The sequence below is a fragment of the Dermacentor silvarum genome, chromosome 1 (genome assembly GCF_013339745.2).
Source record: "Dermacentor silvarum isolate Dsil-2018 chromosome 1, BIME_Dsil_1.4, whole genome shotgun sequence".
Lineage (NCBI taxonomy): Eukaryota > Metazoa > Arthropoda > Arachnida > Ixodida > Ixodidae > Dermacentor > Dermacentor silvarum.
In genome coordinates, this window is record NC_051154.1 from 434,319,056 (window position 1) to 434,340,947 (window position 21,892).

The window sequence follows — 21,892 nt, forward strand, 5'->3', positions numbered from 1 at the left end:
TTATTACTTGATGTCTCCACACAGTCTCAAATGTGTATAGGTCGACGCGTTTCTTCTGCTGCGTGTATATTCGCGTAAACGCAAAGATGAGTGGATACAGGGAGACAGTGTGATTTCCAAGCGTGCATTTTTACTACCCATGACTGAGGAGACCGAGAAGAATATTTGAGGAAATGTTGTGTTTTTCACCAGAAAAACAATCATGGCGTTGGCAGTTGGGTGATTGCTGCGTACGTAATAAGGAGTGCGCTAATTTATCCGCCGAAAAGTGACCACGGTGGCTCAACAGGAGCCGATGATAGCATCACCGATAGGTGTGCATAGAAGGATAGCGCCAGATAAGAGTAAAACTTGGAATTTTACAGACGTGTGATATCTGATTATTCAGTCCCGCCATTTTGTTACCCCATCGGCAGTTGACCACTGAGTATACGAAAGGCATTATTTGAGTCAGCTTTATTGATAACGATATTTCTGCCGCAACAGAGAGCACTGCACAATTGTCAAGTCTGTTTCAGTTTGTGTTTAGGTGGGCTTTTTTACAGCGTATTTTCAACTAAAATCTGCATTTTGTTCTCTTTTCCTTCGCAGTTGACGCAAAGCAGCTACGAAAATGGTAAGTGCAACCTTCTGTATCCTCTTTGCTACACATCCACGTACGCCGTTTAACTACTTCGTGAGCAGATGGAGCAAAAAGCAGCGAAATCTATCTATGCGATAGTTTGCAAGTCGTGTCTTACACCGGTGGCGAATTTCTGAGCTCCAGTTTGATGTTGACAATTTGATGCCTGAACTATGAAGAAAGGAAGGTATTTAAGTATCCAGTGTGCAAATTAGAGAATGCGTAGTCATTATGCTTTGAAGCAAGCTTTCGGTCTAACCAAACACGAGCAGTTATCTTTTACCTTTAAAAAAACTGCGATGTCGTTGTTTAGCTGTACTTGAGCAGTTGAATTGTTGCATTCCAGCGGAACAACGCAACAACCCCTTGAGAAGATCAGCTGCAGAAAAACTTAGGCCATTGCAGTGAGAGAACAAAAATGCTTCTTTGTCGAAGCAATTTTTTGAGGCTCTAGTTTGCTAGATATTGTTGATAAGAAAAAGAAGCGTACGTCCTTTACAGGAGGCGCACTACGCACGTGGTTACACATCGAAGCTCTCCACTACTTTGTTTTCTGAGAAATGCTGTGGCCTCATTCCGCAAAAAGAAAAGAAACAAGGAGGCGGTCTGTGTTCTCCTGGCTTCTCTTCTTGACGGAAATGGCAATCGCGAAATTAGGCACAACGGTTTTGTCCGCAAGAGGAAGTTGCAAAATACACTTGCCGAAACTGACGCATTGCAAGCTTCTTTCTTTCAGTGACGGCAGGAAAGGTGAGTGTTGTTATAGGTCACTCGCTTCACCGCCCCCCCCCCCCCGTTTTTTTTTACACGGAGAGGAAAAACATTACAGATATTTGCCTTCAGTATGCAAGACTCTCCTCTTGAGATAGTAGCTTATTCAGCAGGACCACCTTATGACGCCAGGTTAAGGGTCTGCCCGCTTACTTGAAGCATGAGCGAAGTTCGTGTTTCATGTAGTGCGATTGGAAAAACATTGTATGGATTTTATGATATTCTTGGAATATAACCTTTTTTCATTTAATAGATAACTGCTAGACATGAACGTGAGTACTCTGGTTCGTTGATATGTATATGCTCCGGGAAAGCCACATGAAAGACTGCGTGGTTTAGAAAGCCATTCCTCCAACGCTCTGTGAAAGAGAAATAGAGGATTATCTATCCGTCGCAACAATAAAGAAAAGCAGTATTGTCGGGCATATCGGTATATCGAACACATGGTGACAGTGCAGAAAATGCTTTGTTTTACAAGGAACTACAAAACTGGGCTTCACGTTTTCATTCGCTAAAGCGCGCCCCTTAACTGCTTCTGAAAGTGTTTTTTTTTAACAACGGAGCTGTTTAAGGTCCAGGTTGAACCCTACAAAGCGGTGGTGTTCGCAGTTTCGAGCGAAGTGGAGAGAGTGTGAAATAAAGAGAGGAGGTGCTCAAAGAGACAGACAGACAGCGAGCGAGAGAAATAACGAAATTAAAAAAAGCATAATAAAACTTCTTTGCGAAGTGAGATTAGAACCCTTATAAACACGGTCTGAAGGCGAGCGACATAAACACTAGGCTATACAGCCATTTTTTTAACATGATATTTATTACAATGAATGAAATGTTGTATTTACAGGAACTATTTACAATAATATGAGTACCAGGTGGACATAACTAATCAAACGTCAACGAGCAGTCCATATCAAGATAACGTGACACACAGCAACACCGTCCTTCACAACAAAAACTTGTAAGGGGAAGTTAAACACCTAATCAAATGTGGATACCAAGCCGGCTGACATTCTTCTTGGTCGTAAATGTCCTTAGTGTATGATCATCTGAACGAAATATGATCTCGAGGAAATTGTTTTTTCTGCATTTCGGTCTTGCATACGAGATTTCCATAGGCTATGGAGGCCTATGAGTAAAAACATATCGAATGGAACATCTTCATACGGTGCAACAAGATATCGGATACTGTGAGAATTTAGATCAAAATATTTTTGCAAATGTCTATGGATAACATCCCAAAATAAAATGGCATCTTTACAAACAATAAAATAGTGTTCAATGGTTTCAGGCACGTCACATAGGCGACAGTTAACAGACGAAACGAAAATATTCTTTTTATGCAGCCATGTTTTAACGGGCAATGTTTCAGTGTGTAATTTAAAGGGAAACTGAGACATCCACCCAAATGTAGCAATTTGCTACAATGGAAACCCAACCGGGTTCCATATGAAGATAACGTGACACACAGCAACACCGTCCTTCACAGCAAATTTCCGCTGAACTATTACGTCAGTGTGAAATTTTTAAAAAAGTTTTTGTAGAAGGGGCAACTGGCATTTTGCGCACTCTCGCAAGCACATCATGTCCAGGTAATGTGATGTATACGGATCGATAAAACGGTGGAGGGAACAACATCGATATTAAATCTTTGTAAAGATTTTTTCGTGACACAGTAAACAAATAATCTTTAGAAAGTTGAACAGTCAGAAAAGAAATAGAGAAATAAACCTCACGCATAAACCCCCATAAAAAAGGTCTAGAAATTAAATCTGAGTACACCACCAATTCTGGCAGGATATGAACCAGGTTAACCTGTAAGAAGGCCCGTAATGCCGGATGAGAGCTATCCCGAAAAAAGAAAAAAGCGCGAGCGTAACTGTCGCACATATAAATGCGCAAAGCCTAACCCTCCCGCACTCACTGGTCGAAAAATGTTGTCGCGTCTCATAGGTTCGAAACTTGAAAACCATATAAACGGTGAAAAAATCCTATGAAAACGTTGAATGTAAAGCCTTGCGCAATGAAGAACCTGAAAGACATTGAAAGCTTTAGTTGCCAAAAACATGTTGCAGGCTTCTACTCTTCCAAATAGTGGTAGATGGTGCGGGACAAAGGTATTTGTGTAGCGTTGGAGGGCTGGAACACGCTCTCTCCAGTAGTGTGCACTGAACTTGTAGGCATGCAGTGGAACTCCTAGATATTTAGGCGGCACACAGGACCACTCAATGCCAGCATAATGTGATGGTGTCATGGCCCAATATCCAAACCATAGCCCTGAGCTCTTAGTGTTATTCATCCGCGCACCGGAAACAGAACCACTCTTCTATGATAGAAAGAGTTTTATCGATGCTGGGCTTGTCTTTGCAGATAAATGCATTATCATCAGCGTATGCTAAAACTTTTATCTCATTACCAAAAACAATAAAACCACTAACACTGCTGCAGTTCAAAATGCTCAGAGTGGTTCTAAGTAAAGGGCAAAGAGGAGCGGGGACATAGGGCATCCTTGTTTCACTGAAGAACGGATGTGGACGGGATTACAGAGGCTACCATTGACAACAAAGCGGGTTTTACAATGACTATAACAAAGTCGAACGCCATTAAGCACTGTGGATCCTACATTGGCGTGTTCTAGAAGAGAAAATAAAAACGAATGCCGGACCCGATCAAGTGCCTTTGCGAGGTCAACCTGGAGCATTGCAAGTTGATCATAAGAAGTCGAACAGCACTCAAGAACTGTGCGAGCGACGTGTATGTTAGTTTGGATGGAACGGCCTTTGATACCACATGTTTGATGATGGCCAATAAGAATTGAAACCGCTACCTGCAACCGATTGGACAAAATTTTAGCAAAAATTTTGTAGTCCACGTTTGACAATGTAATCGGTCTATAACCATCAACAGAACGTAATTTTTCTCTGTCAGTACTTTTAGGTATTAACACTGTGTGGCTTTTTGTGAAAGAGTGTGGTAATTCTTCTAGTTCAAAACTTGTTAAAAATGTATTCAGTAGAACAGGCGTAAGAATTGACTTAAAGGTTTCATAAAATTCACCCGAAATGCCATCGGGACCGGGAGTTTTTGACATGGGTAACTGATCAATGGCAATCTCTACCTCTTGTTTAGTAAAGGGACCACTAATGACTGAACAGTCTTCATCAGTTAGAGGAGTTATTAAAGACGCAAAGTATTGTAGAAGCTCGATGTTCTGGTATCGAGAAGCACCACTGAAGAGCACCGAATAGAAGTCTTCGAATTGAGACACAATATCACTCGTGTCAGTTACTAATGGGTCTTTCGAATACATGTCGGTAATAACTTTCGTAGAAGCGTGGCGGCATTCATCAATCAAAGCCTGACGGGTTGGCTTCTCAGAAAGCAAGGCGCGGTTATTACGTGACCGAACACGGGCGCCTCTGTAGCGCACTGCGTCAAACTTTTGCAAGTCACATTTCACATTTGCAATGTCTTCAGCGTACGTTCCAGGAGATTCACATTCAAGCTCATAAAGGCTATAAAGACTTTTCAACAACTTCTTCTCTTCATACTTTTTGTAAAACGACTTAATAGAACAAAGTTCAATGGCGACTGATCTGATTTCTTGCTTAAAAAGCTCCCATGCAGCGAATAGTGGCAAATCAAGAGAGAAGCACTTTTTCAGTGCTAAGCATACCTGATCAGTAAACATTTTATCACCAATTATAGATGAATTTAACTTCCAGAGTGCCCACTGAGGCCGGAAACTAGCACGAGTGTCTCCGCCTAGTCGCGTAATTACCATACAGTGGTTGGAGAACGAAATAGGGTGAATTTTGCATTGGAGACTTCTAGAAATCAACGATGTCGAAACATATATACGATCGAGTCTAGAATGTGAACTTCCTTGAGTGTACGTATATGAACAAGATATTTGCCCCGATGCTCCTATATCTATGAAGCCCGCATTTTCAGTGATACCAAATAGCACTTCACTACTTTTGTCCTTATGGGTGTTACGTAATGAACGGTCACTCACGTCGGACAGGCAGTTGAAGTCTCCTAAGAGAACAACAGTACGGTCACAATCCAATAAAGGAGCTAGATTTTCAAATAAGGCAATTCGTTTTGCGGAATCATTGAACGCATAAACGTTAACGATGCGCCATGGTACGCTACGCAACAAAATATCACAACATATCCACCGCCCTTCAGAGTCTACATTATAAGTGAATGCGGTATACGGAAGGGCCTTCCTCAAAAACAAAAAGCAACCTGCCGATCACCCAACTGCATGAGACACACAAACATTGTACTCAGACAAAAAGGGCTCTAATGCCCTTGCAGTGTCTTCATCACTTTCGATCTTTGTCTCCAGAAGGGCGACAAAGTCGAGTCGTTTGCTAGACAACAGTCGGCGTAGCTGCAACTGCTTCTGTCGGGACCGAAGCCCTCGTACATTAAGTGTTGCGGAAGATAGTTGCTGCGAGAGCGCCATGTTGCCTACACACCGTTTCTTGTCAACGCTGCGTGAGATCAGGCGCGGAAGACGAAGGAGATTCCTCTCCTCCACCAACACCACGCCTTCTAGATCTTGACCGTCGGTGCCTCTCTTTAGGCTATACAGCCATGCTTGCAAAACATGCCTTAATGGGTACCATATGATTGCGTTGTACCGACAATTGTAACAGAACTTGCTATGGGCGAGAGGAAGAGAAAATTCGAGCGAGAGAAAGAGCGCGACATAGACAGAGAAAAAGAAAGAGAGATAAACACAGATAGAGAGAAAGAGAGAGAGGTGGGATTTGAACCCGGGTACTCACGGTCCGAAGGTGAGCGTCATACCCACTACAATATACACCCACGCTTACAGAGCGTCGCTGTTTCATGAGATCACAAGCGTGGAACTGGCTGAATTTTTTTTAATAAGGCGTTATTTGGAATTTTCTCCTACCTATTGCACGACCTACTTGCCTTCTTCATCAGGGCCATGCACTTGGCTCTATGATCATGCTACATTTGCCTGTCCCAACAGGAACTTAGAATGACGCATTCGCGTGGACCAATTTGTTGGGATTTATGATAGAAACATCAGAAAAATCGTCGTGAAAAGACGATGAGCTACAATATTGCTGTAAATATTGTACACTTTCGCAAAGGTTAGTGACGGCCTTCAGTAAAGAATCACCTTTGCTACCGTTATTTGGTCGTTTAAAAATAAAACGCCTAAAGCAATCGATGACTGTAAACCAAAAGAAAAAAGCAGCGCACGGGGATTCTGTGGCATGAATGGTGGTACATATAATCTCTCTCTCTCGCTCTATGTATATATATATATATATATATATATATATATATATATATATATAACTATATATATATATATATATATATATATAACTATATATATATATATATATATATATATATATATATATATATATATATATATATATATATATTGCTGTGCATCACCAGAGAGCACTGATTCAGCTGCACGGCTTGATCAGTATCACGGCATTTTTTTTTCGCTTCTCAATCAATTACTATGCGTAGCGCTTCTTCAAAAAAGATACTCCACATAAAAAAGTAATTTCGGTAAATGTAACGCTACACCGGAATAGTATTTGAAAGCCATGCAACAGTCTAATACTGTTTCTTTGCTGGCGCACTGTGAAGCTTTTGCCAAAACCATATTTAAACGCAGCAACGAAGAATAAACTCATGAACAGTCTTCACTAAAAATGACAAGGCACTATATTATTCACGTTAGCGCGGGCCAGCGCTTCGTTCGCCTCCTTCTGATATCATGTGACTTGTGCTGTTCCTCGTTTTATTATGCAACGTGTACCAACCGGTCCAAGTTCGCACGTTACCTTTTCGAATTATCGCAACACCAAGTCAACGTTTAAATCAAATTGTTCAATAAATAATAATATCGAAGTAAAGTAAATTACCGGGATTAACATGACAAAGCAACCTACGGGCTAGCAGAGATGCGGTAGTGGCGGGCGGTGGATTAATTTCCACAGCCTCACCCGCCGTGGTTGCTCAGTGGCTATGGTGTTGGGCTGCTGAGCACGAGGTCGCGGGATCGAATCCCGGCCACGGCGGCCGCATTTCGATGGGGGCGAAATGCGAAAACACCCGTGTACTTAGATTTAGGTTCACGTCAAAGAACCCCAGGTGGTCTAAATTTCCGGAGTCCCCCACTATGGCGTGCCTCATAATCAGAACTGGTTTTGGCACGTAAAATCCCATAATTGAATTTTTAATTTCCACCGCCTCGGGTTCCTTTCATCATCATGAGCCTATGTTTATGTCCACTGCAGGACGAAGGCCTCTCCCTGTGCTCTCCAATTACCCCTGTCTTGCGCTAGCTGATTCCAACTTGCGCCTGTAAATTTCCTAACTTCATCATCCCACCTAATTTTCTGTGGTTCTCGACTGCGCTTCCCTTCTCTTGGTATGCATTCTGTAACTCTAATAGTCCACCGGTTATCCATCCTACGCATTACATGGCCTGCCCAGCTCCATTTTTTTCTCTTAATGTCAATTGGAATAGCGGCTATCCCCATTTGCTCTCTGATACACCCTCTCTTTTGTCCCTTAATGTTAGGCCTAACATTTTTCGTTCCATCGCTCTTTGCGTGGTCCCTAACTTGTTCTCGAGCTTCTTTGTTAACCTCCAAGTTTCTGCGCCATATGTTAGCACCGGTAGAATGCAATGATTGTACACTTTTTTTAACGACAGTGGTAAGCTCCTGAAACCAGCAATATATATATATATATATATATATATTATCATATCATAAGAAGCCAACAAACATTGACACCAAGAACAACATAGGGGAAAGTACTTGCACACACTAATTGAATTAAAGAAATGATAAAGTAATAGAAATCTAAACGGATGAAAAAACAACTGTCCGCAGGTGGGGAACGAACCCATGTCTTCGCATTACGCGTGCGATGCTCTCACCATTGAGCTACCGCGGAACCGTTTTCCCATCCACTTTCTGGGGTATTTATGTTTTACAAGTAGAACTAACTCTGGCAGTGTTAGCCAGCGCCACCACTCACAAGCCTAGGGGCGGATGTGGAACATCCTTTCTGCCGCAGGCGTCACGAGCGCGTGATCTTTTTGGGTGATGGCAACTGGTCAATAAACCCACATATGCTCCCTGAAGGCATCAATGTTGCCGGATTCGAGCCCTCGTTATGTTACGTGTCGTTACATAACGAGGGCTTAAAAAATTAAATTCACTTGCGTTTTGCGGCATTCCTGTACGACAGTACACAGCGTGTCGAAATTCCCCAATATTCTCGTAACTTGAATGTAATCAGAGCTTCCAAGCAAACTTAATGCGCCGCTGACAGCGACAGATTGAGTGGCCTCCATCGAGTTTATGCAGCGGCAGCTTGAGAGGTTTGACGATATATTTGCGAAACAAAGGTGTAGACGAAGAAAAAAGGAAAATTTTCAGTGCGTGAGAAACAAGGGATATCAACTTGCCATGCAAGATATTTACATTCGGCTGGGAAAAACGCCATGTGGTAGCAGAGTGTAGGCTGTACAGCGGGAAAATGCCAGAACCTGATTGCGCAGCCAGCGCACGGCTGATAGGAAAGAACGAGGAGAAAGAAATATGAAACTTGGGCGCACGTGCTGTGAGCGCGGCGAAGTACAAATAAGAAAAGTCCGTGCCCCCAGTTGAAGTTTCAAATTTTCACTGCTCGTTCTGGCTGCCTTAGACGTAAACACTCGCTCATTTTGAATTTATTTTTCGCATTTCGTTTCGCTCTGACGCTCGGAAGCAGGGCGACGGCTTTTTTGGAGCGTTGTGCTCACAAGAGAGTTCCGATGTTTGGCAAGTTCGAAGTCAGGCGGCTCGTTGCCAGAACTTTTGTAGCTTTATCTGCCTATACGTGACGGAGCCAGTGGAATGCGGTATGCAGCAGTCCTTTAATGGCTGACTTGACGACGGCAGTAACTACAACAGTCGCAAACAGATGACTAGCAAGCGTGTGCCCTTAGGTGGTTCACTTCTACGCATTCCTGAACAAGGAGTCAATAATACAGCCCGCATGCCCAGCACTGTTTCTGAAAAAAAAGTGTCACTACAAAGGGACGGTGCATTCGCGTTCTGGTAACCCCGCGAATATGTGCGCGATTTAAGAAGGCAAGCCATGAACAAATAAAATAAAGAATATTCAAATTTAAAAACAAAACTGCACAAACGGCCTCATGCGTTTTAACCACATCAACAACGTACGTTGTTGAACTAGTGTGTTCATACTTAGCTATTGAAATCGCGCGAGTGGATTGAGGGATTTACTTATTGTGGCATTAGAGAATGGTGTCGACAAACATGTCAATGGCTTCTCCGTGACGTTCAAATGTTGTATACATGAAAGTATATCGTGTGAGGGTAAGTAAATCTTTACGCGCAGTTAGAGCCAACGCGAAGTTTAAGCAGACAAGACGAGAGCGCCTGTCCTGTCCACTTGGCCGTATATTTCCCTCGGAACGCGTAATCTGAACGTTTGTGCCTTTAACTATCGTGATGCGTATCTGAAAAGAAGCTAACGTAACGCGGCAGACCTCTAGCGTTCTGCACTTGACCAACGTTGATTCTGCTGTACTTATTTATTTTATTTAGTTATTGATTTGGTTATTTCGTTTTTTGGTATTTTAGTTTATTTGGTTATTTCTGAGAAGCCGGCCAACAATATGTTGCCGGCTTCTCTAACACAGCAAGTTTGTTAAATGAATAATGAATCATAACTGGTGAAGTGAAACATACCAGCTATTTCGCAGTTCGCCACCATACGCGGGGTCGTCAGTTGCGATTAAAGATAAGTTATTAAAGTAATTTTTCTTTTCCTGTGTAGATCGCAGCCTGTGTCACTTATCATGGCGAGTATTATGGCTATATATGGTCTGCGGCAGCTGTAGGCTTTAACTCCGGTGAACTAAACCTGACGTGGCGTCGCGTAAATACTCGTCTTCTGTAGCAACATCGGCGCGCCAAGGTTGTGACGAGCGAGGTGAGTTCTCGTTGTCACTTTGCAGAGCTTCGTAGCAGTTAATGGGCTGCAGTATCCCAACAGCGCAGCCCTACATTGTTTGGTCAAAGGTAGCACACTACGGACAGTGAGGGAGGCACGATCAGACAAGTCTTCACCGCATTGGGCGAAATGTCGCAAATGCTAAATGCTTACCATTTAAAATTCAAGGGATAATATCACCGCTCAGCCCTGTGGGCACAGTAAGGGAAAAGCTTGCAGGTTATTCGCATTAGAAAGAGCAGCCTTAATGTACATACTGAATAGTCATCAGAAAAAGTGTCATGCCCCAAGCTCCGACACATGTGTTTGACCCACGAATTAACGCTATCGGTGCATTTCGTGCAACGAAGGCATATTTAACCTTCCTTAGAAATGCTCGTCACAACAAGACACTTTGATGCGATATGCGCAGTGCTGTCTGTGGTCGCCTCCTTATCTTAATCCCGGTATTTATTCCAGTTGATTGAGCCATGAACATATACCGACTTGCTGAATTCTCTATACTTTTGAGACAGTTTGTTTACTGCGTGTCGTATTGTAGTTTCTATATGTTTTGTACTTGCGATGTGCACAGTGAATTTCATTTCGTTTTACATCATGCACACTGCCCTTCTAGGTTTTTTTTGGATTCTTATCCAAAAAAGATTGCCATGCCGTGAGACGAGTGAGGCCTGCTTGAGGGGGGCAGCAACACGTGACTGGCAGCCGCCATTTTAAAATCTCTGCTGTACGAACGGAGTCCATAGGCATCTTAGCGACCAAAGAAGGAACTCGCGAGAACGTCAAAATGGTTTGCACGAGCCCGGCTCGTTACCGGAACTTAGAAAGAGCGCCCAAACACGTGGATGAGAGAGACTGGTCCTCTGCACTTTTTGCCAAAACAATTGCAACCGAGTAAGACTCGTCCACGGCACTTCAAGTGTTTCAAAGAGCGCTGTCTCGCTCTCTCTCTCTCTGAGTGAGCAGCGTCCTCGCTTTGCTGATTAAAGTGAAAGCCTTACACCTCTCGGCTTGAGGTGACCTTGAAAAAGTGGAGCCAAAAATCGGTAAAGAATATTTCCAAAAAATTGATAACCCAATAAGATCATTACAGACCCCATAACATTATAGATCAATCGATAGGTAATTACACGAGGAATATGAAGATCAATAAATGATCGTGATAGTTGTTAAATTATGATAGATATATTGACAAAGTGGCGAAATGACTCGAAAAACCCGAAAAGTGGCTATAAGAACCGAGAAATATTGATAGTAATGGGTTATGATGGCAATGATAATGATAAAAAGGGGGTATACTGAGAGGTGATTTAAGAGAAATTGATGGTGAATTAAATGACTTTAGTTGGGTGATTTTAGTGAAACGAAAGGTAATGATGAGATAGAGTGAGTTAAGATAATGAAGAGTAAATGACAGTGAATAAAGAGTGCATGAAGGTGAATCAAGTAGTGATACGGTGAATCAAGAGTGATGAAAATTGGCAATTTCGAGTAATAAAGCAAACCAAGTGTGATGGAAGTAAAACCGAGATGATAGAGTGAATGAAGATGAACCAAGCAGTGATAGGGTGAATTAAGAGTAAATCAAGGGGCTATGGAGTGGGGGAGTGACTTGCAAAAATATATGTGAGATTTGAGGCTCCAAGTGAGAGTGACTCAGCAAAAGAAAGTGCCGAGTCGCGGTTCGAGTTTGGTGAATCATAGGAAGGGTGACTTGCAAAAACCATGATGACTTGCAAAAATGACTAATTGTGGTTTCGAGTGATGATGATTCAGCAAAAAAGCGCTCGTCGTGTCATTGCGTTAGCGGCGCTCGGGCCTTCAAGTCGTCTTAGTTGTAGCATAAGGGACCCCAAGTAATTTTTTTCACCTCTGTTGTGGTATGTCTTGCAGTAATTGTTATGCGTATTGTGTTCCTTGATGTCACTGGTGCTTCAATTTGAGCCGTAATACAGCGACGGTTCCGTATAAAATGAAATGGAAAAACAAAGCCATACAGACAGCAATAAAAGTGGTCTTGCTACCTTCCGCCAGGGTGCATCTCATTCGGGCCAATAGTGTGGAGCAGCGATTAGGCTAGCTCGCTTAAGAAACGGCCGTCGTTCACCCCGCGTAACGGCTAAGTGGTACGATCGTGCAGCGCCGCATTTTATGGACGATTTGGCTCGGGCCGCGCGTGAAAGCAGGGCGCGCGCGACGTGGATGAGTAACCCGCAGCGTTTTTGCCCCTCTGAAAGTAGATCGATACGACGACCTTGACCACGTGTAACCTTCCTTTCGGCCCAGTAGACCGCAGACGCGAGAGAAATATGGAATAAACAAGGGAATGCGAATAACGAGCGGTGGACGTTTAGGGGCACGCCTGCATGCAGGGCCGACCAAAACAGTGTTTATGAGGCGTCGCGGTCACGGTGCGACTTCTTTCCTTTACTTTATTTCTTTATTTTGTTTGTTTGGCGTAGGAAAAAATTAATTAACGGGCAGGCTTAATTTTCGCCCGGTTATTAAGAGCGGAGAGTAATTCCGGTAATCGGAACGATAGAAAAGAGCAAGAACGCGACGTCTACAATTTTTCTGGTTATGGCGAATCAACCCAGTTTCAGGCAGAATCGAATGTTTGCAAGAGCGCTTAAGCATGCTGGGGCAGTGTTTTGAGAGGAGTATCTCAATAAATTCATTTTTTATTATCCCCCCGCCCCCTTCCGAAGTCAGTGACGAAGCAAAAAAAAAAGAAAGAATGAAAGGAATCTTCATAAAACCCAGCATCTTGCTGACACTGTATCTCCTTATAAGGCTAATGATAACGGCGTGAACTGTAGTCGCGGAGCTATAATTTTTTCCCACTTTCACAAGCTTGGATGAGCGAAACAAAGACCCCTTGAGTGTGCCTGCATTATAATGTTCAGCGAGACGCTTCACTCAGGCATTTGCGCGCCACAGTAACTAATTTACCACGTAGAAATGCCATGCTGTCATATGTCGTTGGCTATGTTCTCCTGATATCGCCCGCTATCTTGTGCAATCTCAGATCTGCAAAACAAAACACCCTACGGTTTAACTAAAACGACATTACGGTCGTGAACCTTATTGAAAGTTATTCGATATATTTTTTCATTCTCTCTTTTCGCTAAAGTTTTGAAGATGGCTTACCCCCGTAATGCCCAACACATCGTATATGCTACATTGAGGTTGATGCCTGAAAATGCTGACTGAAGTGCGGGAAACTTAATGCAAAGCCCGTATTTGCGTTTTTGATATGCTGAAATAAAATTTCAGCTGTAGTCAGTTTAACAAACTAATTGCTAATTAAATAACTAGCACAGTTACTAAGTTGAAACTGAAGCACATTTATTTGGGTTTGTTTTCCTACTAATATACTCAGGGTGTAAGAGTGTATCATGAGGAGAACTTGAGTGAAGATGTTATTTCAACGAACTATTTATTTCGGTGAACATGATCTGCTTTTCATGAGCAAGCCTCATTGTTAGCTTCATTAAGACCAGAAATACTCAAATTTTCATGTTCTGTTGGCACCAGGTATTCGTAATTCAGACAACGCACTGCCTCAGGAGTAACATAAAGCCATTTTCGTATCGTAAGCAGACTTTTTTCTTGTGCCACAGTTTAGCTTCGAAGAGGCCGATGAATAGATGTTGGATATAAAATTGAAATAAATACGTGTAATCTGCTCAAGGCTTGCTACTGAAGTCAGAACTATGGGATGGTGAAAAACTTGGAGGACGCTTAAGCTTCACCTTTAAAGTGCCCCTCACGATGCCATAGAGAAAATTTCGGTTCTACGCTGAAAGTTGTTACGTGCCCCCTAGGGAGCGTTCTACTGCAAGAATTTTTCAAATTGGTTCATTAGTAGTCGAGATAGAAATATTTCAGTGCCGCGAACTCATAATTTCAGGAGACGAGCGCCACTGCCAAAGAGACAGTCTCTCCACTTACCCCATCTAGCTTCCACAAGCGAAATTCTTTCTCTACATTCTCCCATGCCGGAGCTGAAGAATCGCGTGACGCATACGTCACAGGCCCCGTCTCTTTTATTTTTCCTCACTTTTTTTTTTGCTTCGCTGCGCACTTTCGGTGGCAGCCTCGAGCGCGAGCTGTTGTGTTTGTCTCGTTTCGATCAGCGCACGAATTTGCGCGCTGTGCACGAGAACACCTGACTAGCGGTACAAGACAGTGCTGCACGAACACTGAGGCAGACACGAGCGGATCACAGAGCACGACCGCGCGCTGTAATGCGCAAGAAAATGACATAGTTTCGTTGTCAGCGCGCGCGACTGCACGACGTGGGAACAAGCAGACGAAACGGAAGTACATCTCTCTTGCTGTGGTGCGAAGTAAAACAAAAGCACGCGGACATTCAGCTTGCGTATTTTATTACTTCTCTGAGCTTTAATTCGTCTATCGAAGCAACAGATTAAGCAAATAACTGATGTTGCCTTGAATAATTCTCCCAAGTCACGTGTCACTGTATTCGAGTGACGTCACAACACTGCGATGTACGTAGGCTCACTTGTGCGATATACGTCAGTCTTCCGGCTGGGAGCGCGGCGCTCGCGAGGAGAAGGGCAAACGGCGTTTAGATTGAAATTCAACCTCTTTCTGGGGTGCGTAGCGGTGTAATACTAAGCAGAAACGATCGTGAGCGCGCATTGTACGTACTGCGCTTGTCAGCTCAAACTGGCCAGACCTGGTGAGGGGTGCTTTAAGAGTCACGCTAGCACCAAAGATCCCTGACTGCTTCTCACGATTCCCGGCAGCTGCAGCTTATGCAACCATAAAATTTACCTGGAAACGCTGGCGGTGAACGCTATGCACGAAGGCGAGCTTTCTGGCCCTTTTTTGTTTTTACTCACTCCGACGCTATCATGTTTGTAGGTTGTGTGTAAGTTGTACTTTACGAATTTTTCTAACGCATTTTACTTTGAGAAATTCAATTAATTTAGTTGCGCCTATGCACCATGCGGTAACGTACAATACCGCCGGATTGTCTGCGACACAGGGCCCTTAACGCTATCGCGTTAATACACAGTGCACCAAACTCTGCTCCTGTCTTACGCAGCCGCAACTCAACACTCTGCTGCCGCAAGCACGTGCTGACCACTTCATACACACATGACAGCTGACTTTAGGGCAACAGAGATACACCCGCTGTGCCCAAAGTTGTTCTTTTTCCCTTCCTTATCGCCGCTCGCGGTACATAATCAACGCGCATGACCACGTCTATTTCTGTAAGTTCGCCAGCCGCCGTAGTATGCGCCCCAGAAGTGAAATGAATCCGTTCGTTTATGCGACTGCGGTGGTCAATAACCCACTTGTCACTAGGCGGCACGATATGCTACTAGTAGGCTCATTTGTCAGCACGCAGGTGCCAGAGTGCCTAACCAAAACTTTTTTCCGTTTCGGTTTTCATTCCGGCTCAGGAAAAACGTTGCAGTTCCTGCAGGAAAAAAAGAAAAAAAATTCGCTGCCTTATGTTTCATGGGAAAAAGACGTAGAAGGGGCGAGTTTTAGTACAGGAGGATTCTAGAAAACATCTAGAAATCGCTTTTCAAGTGCAGCACCGAAAAGTAAGTCGGCGTCTTCCATAAGAGCTTTACAACTAAATGCGATGCGAACAATTCGATTTAACGTCGCTCAGCGATGTCACGAGGAGTAAGACGATGTATGATGTTCGTCTACGGAACAGTCGTGATGGAAGGTGTGTGCACAAACAAGTACGACACATAGGTATGCAAATACATTTAAACATTCTATACTTCTAGTGTCAACCACACCCATTCCCATTCTGGAGGTATGGCTTAGAATGGGCCCATACTCAGAGGCACATACCCAATGGGCCAAGAATCGATAATCCAAATATAGCAAGTTAAAGAAAGTTAAATGAGGCATTAAAGCTATTAAGAAGTATGTCCGCTTGAGAGTTACCTAATAGCCGGCATTGCAGTTGCATGTTTTATGTCGGCATTTTTTTATTACGCAAAACCGAGTTGCACTCATTGGGGCTAGTTCATGCGTGAAAATTTCCTAATATATAAGCTAGAGCATGCCGTGGGAAGTACGGAACTGCCCAGGAAGGCCATAGGCGAAATATAAAAAGGTAAACCACTTATTTAATGTCACGCCTTTTTCCGACAAGACATCTGTCTGCTTTCATAAGATTTCAGAGATTCATAAGAACCGGCATCAAATATATATGTAACATTTTTGTCTTGATTTCATATTTTATTTTGTCTCGCAACACACAGGCGCTCTCATTGATAGTATTCAGTTTCTTTCTATCAACTTCAGCTCCACTGAATCTTACAATGAAGAACCCGTACAAGGCCCTCCTTCCGCATTCAGATCTACTGTAATCACACAGTCACCACTGGGGGCCATATGAGACGAAGAGTAGGAATATGATTCACACACAACTTTTCATACGGCTACAAGAGCAACAACATCTTTGTAGCAAAACAAAACCAGAACCCAAGGAGGCACTGGAAAACTTACTGCCAGAAGATCTGGATTATGCTTCGTAGGAATACGGATAAGCAGCCAAGTGGGATTCAGAACGGGCACGTATGTGACATCTGCTCGGCTAGCACTCATTTCCAAAAGGAAGAGTTTTGCTACTGGAGAATCAGATGCATCTAGAAATCGATTTGAGGTGCAGCACCGGAAAGCAAATCGACGTCTTTGATCTCGCCTCAAGATTATATCGGCACAAGATTAAAATCAAGATTGAAATCAAGATCAAAATCTGAATCAGGCTACTTGGAACGATCCGTCCCTGAAGTTTCCAGCAATGGGCTAATGCCCCGAGGAGAGCTACGTCACAGAAAGAAATTGAAGGAATCTCTTCTGGAGTACCACGGAGATATATTTTTTTCCGCGTGCAAGTTCCGCATACTTCTCTCCTTCCTACCCGAAGATGTTCATGTACCAACCGGGGAGGTCGTACAAGTTCAATATAAATAAACGTTTTGAACCCCAGTTCGGCATAGTAGGCACCGAAACCTTCGCTTTTAGGCGAAATCGTATATGGTTAGGCAAAATCGCCTGTATACAGAAAACTATCATCATCAGCATTGGCTCGAGCGTCGTCGGCTTTTTAAGAAGCTGACTCGTTGGCGCCCCTCCGGTTGCGCTCGTGTTCCGCACGCGCTTGTGCCATTGCTCCCGCGTTCGTCGTCGACGTCTGCTTCCACAGCTGGCTGCATGGTCGTTCATCATTCCAGCGTAGAATTTCACTTCTCTTCTGTCGTCGCATTTGGGAGGCCGCGTTTACGGGTGTATGGGCCATTGCTTAAGGGGGTATGAGCCATTCATTGTCTTACGTGATGGACAGATTTAACTTTGAAGCAATTTAATTTTGAACAATCGCCAGCAGCAATGGCGTGCGAATGCTGCTAACCACGTCGCCGAGCAAACTGGAGACATCGAGCGCAAGCGACAACGGCGGACTGCGGGCATACCGTCAGTGACATCGTTCTCTCCGTTGCAGGCGAACGTGTGCGTAATCTCACAGTTGAAATATACTTTAATGAACCCTCGGGATTAACCCAGTGATAAACACCGTAGCCGCACATTTCAGCTTCGTTGGTTAATCATCTTCCCGGAGTGGAAAGGCCGATGAATGTTTTTCCCGGTTTTCGGTTCATTTTCTGTTTGATACCCTGCGCACGACTATACGACGTGGAAGGCGTCTCTATTGCAATTAAGCCCCGCTTTGGTGCGTCTCTTTCACACTGCACCTTGTCCACACTGGCACCAGGATTAAAGAGGTTGTCGTGAAACTGCAACCGAACGCGACAACTACGTAGGACCCATTTCGACCGAGCTTTTAAGTGGTGTGAAGCATAGATGCTTCTGAAATATGTTGAAAATTGTGGAAGCAATGCGTCCTATTTGAGTTTGTGGCGCGGGATTCCTACGGGGTAGTACAATCTCTAATTTGCATAACAGAGGTGTGCTTCAGCTATGTTCGGTGCGGAACGCAGGTAAACACATACAATAGTGAGTGCAGCATCATTGTAGAGACTACATGGCTGTTTTTCGAGTGCTATTGAAACTTCGAGCAGTAGCCTTGTTCAGTGACGACTTGCTTATGTGACTTTTCTTGCTGTCGTACTCGTCCAGGTGTGCTGTCGAATCCGAGCATCACGGTACTATTAAACAGGCAATGAAAAGGGCGAAGTGCGCTGTGTGGAAACAGAAAGAACGTACATACGGTTTTCCTTTATTGGGCCTGTGTGTACACTTTCCATTCGCATTTAGTGCGGTTCCCCAATATAAGGGCATTTTGAGCCCTTTTCCATGCAGAATGCATTGGGAGGTCTTCCGTGTACGCACATTTATGTTGGCGCCAGTAGTTTGCTTTGACTTATGTGTGCCAGAAGCCTTATCGAGTGCCATGGGCTTCGAAAAGGCGTTTGTTTTATTTCTCAGTCAGCCTCTTCGTTCATTGGAACCCGGAAGCGACAGCTGTCAATGTGATTTAGCTCCCGTGTCTTGTACATGCAAAGGAATTCGTGCTAGTTCAGTCCTTTCTTCAGTAAAGGACAAGCGCGATGAACCAGGAAAACCGAAATGCTCCTGTTTCTCGCTAGTAACATGCAAATGACGCAAAACGACAACAAAGCAAGGGAAAGCACTGAGGAAATAAATTTAAGCTTTGTTTGCTTGAAGTGCCGAAGTAATAGTGAAAAAGAAGATTTCATTTCATTTATTGTACCTCAAGGGCCCCAGTTGAGGTATTACATGAGGGATGGGTTTTAATTGCAGTGAAAGAGTGATTCCAGTGTTGTCTTGAATTGATGTCGATCGGAGTGGTGCACGGCACTTGTAGGTAGATGGTTCCAGTCCCGTGCTGTCTTCACAAAAAATGAGTGAAGATCCGTGGTAGATTGCGCCTGGGGAGGGTAAACTGCTCTGGGATGACTTGTGAGGCTGGATAAGCGATGGACTGGTAAGATAGCTGGAACTTCGAAGGGAGCATTATAAAATTTGTGGTAAAGGCATAGCCTAGATATGTGACGTCGCGATTCAAGGTTGGTGAAGTGACCACGAGCCTTAAGTTTGGAAACGCTGGAATGGCAAGAATACACAGAGTAAATAAAACGAGCTGCACGATTTTGTACTGATTCTAGAATATTAGATAGGTTAGATTGATGAGAGTCCCAAACAGAGCATGCGTATTCTAACTTAGGGCGAACAAACGTGAGATAAGGTATCAGTTTCACTGATGGCGGAGCGCGTCTTAAGTTCCTACGAAGAAAACCCAAAGTACAATTCGCGCAGTTAGCTATGTTAGCTACGTGCATAGACCAGGAGAGATTGTTTGGAAATGTTATGCCAAGATATTTATACGATTCAGTGGATGATATTGCGGAGTCGAAAATGATATATTGTGCTGGCTGTTAATGTGGCCTGCGGTGGAAAGATATTAGGGAAGTTTTCTTTATATTTAAGGACAATAACCATGCATTACACCAGGACTCGATAAGGTTTAGGTCGTTTTGAAGGGTATTATTATCTGCGTTGTTTCTAATGGGACGATATACGACGCAGTCATCTGCAAATAGAGGAATGGTAGAAGAGATAATACCTGGGAGGTGATTATTAAAAATAAGAAAAAGTAGGGGTCCAAGTACAGTGCCTTGTGGCACACCAGAGATTACGGGGAATCGGTTAGATGAGTGGGTATTAGCATAGACAAACTGTTGTCGATTGGTGAGAAAACTGCGAATCCAATTGAATACAGGTGTATTAATGTTTAGTCGAGAAAGTTTTAGGAGTAGCCGTTGATGCGGAACTTTGTCGAATGCTTTTTCGAAGTCTAAGAAGAGAGCATCAACGGGTATGTTTAAGTCAAGGCTGGAACTAATATCGTTATAAAATAAAGCTAGTTGGGTGTCACATGAGAGTCCTGCGCGAAAGCCGTGTTGACTGGAATGAAAGAAGTTATTGCAATTTAAGAACCTAACAATGTTTGAGTACATCACATGTTCCATTCGTTTAGAACAAATACTAGTAAGTGAAATAGGGCGATAACTGCTGCACAAAGATGGAGGACCTTTTTGGGGTACTGGAACAATCTTACCCACTCTCCAGTCCACTGGCACCACTCCTGTTGACAGTGACTGCTGTAAAATATGGCAGAGTATAACACTAGTAGTCGAAATCGTGTTTTTCAGCATTTCCGCGTTCATACCTTCCACGCCGCATGAGGATGCGAGTTTTAACAAGTCGATTAGTTTTTCAATGCCGTTCGGACAAAATGTGATGTCGGGCATCACGGCATGGTCGTGATAAGAAAGGAGAGCTAAATTGTCGACAGGCTCAGCAGTAAACATAGAAGAAAAAAAGTTGTTCAGCTGTTCGGCGGCCTCATGATCGGGAATTGGATGATTTGGTCCGTTGCACAATGCTAAGGGTTGGCAGTGATTAGGGTTAAGGATGTTCGAGAATTTTTTAGGGTTATTTGTAACATAGTGGGCAATTTCTCTGAAAAAAAAGAAAGTTTTTATTTGCTTGCGAGCCTTTCGAACTCTTCTTCTATGGCATAATAGCTACTCCACGCGCATGCGTCATGGGAGCGTTTTGCCGAACGAAAAAGCCTTTTCTTTTTATTGCTCAGTCGCTTCAGTGTGACATTGAACCATGTGGATGACTTCTTTTCGGTTACGATAATGTTGGGCAGGTCTAGTACTCCAGAACAGGTCTAGTATTTTGTTTTTCAATAGTAACCAGTTGGTCTCGACTGAACGCTTTGAAAAGTCAGTTATGAAAGAAGTAGTAAATTCTTCAAGCTCAGAGTTTATAGCAGAATAATTTCCCTTATCGTACAATTCTATTGTTTTAGTTATCTTTGTGGGATGCGAGAGGTTACAGGAGTAAGATGCATGAATTACTGAATGATCACTGAGCCCTGGTAAAAACGTCATTTTTGATACCCTGTCGGGATCAGAGGAAAGAATAAGATCTAGAATATTAGAAGAATTGTCGCTGTAGCGTGTGGGCTCATTGATGAGTTGCGTTAGTCCAAAAGTTAGGCATGAGCTGATGAAATCGCTCTCGATACCGTATTTGGACGCTACCCATGCTATATTAGTCCAGGATATTGCCAGAAAATCAAAGTCGCCGAACAGCAGTATCGGAAGATGTTGATAAGACTCGGTTAGAGAGCGAAGGGCCTCGTGAAATTCGGGGACAAAAAGGGGGTCACTACCAGGTGGGCGATAACAAACTCCAATAATCGTGGGGGGATAGGAAGCATTGCGGAGAACGAACACAATTTCCAAACACGAGGTTGTCTTAATTTCGGTGCACTGAAGACTTTTATGACGGCCTATTAATACGCCACCACCACGTTATTGGCCCGCTTCTTCTTGCTTAGGCTTCGGTGTCAGGTTGAAAATTGTGGCGGCGTACAACGGAAGGGTAGAAATGCAG

The 21,892-nt window shown here is 43.5% G+C and overlaps 1 protein-coding gene across 2 annotated transcripts in view; it reads left to right on the forward strand.

The window, feature by feature from the left end:
• Window positions 1-21,892, forward strand: part of LOC119448495 (frequenin-1-like) — a 530,094-nt gene that overhangs the window by 217,833 nt on the left and 290,369 nt on the right. For both annotated transcript variants that reach the window (XM_049660784.1, XM_049660783.1), the window contains exon 2: window positions 592-616. In XM_049660784.1, coding sequence (XP_049516741.1) covers window positions 592-616 — 25 coding nt within the window. The remainder of the gene's footprint in view (window positions 1-591; window positions 617-21,892) is intronic.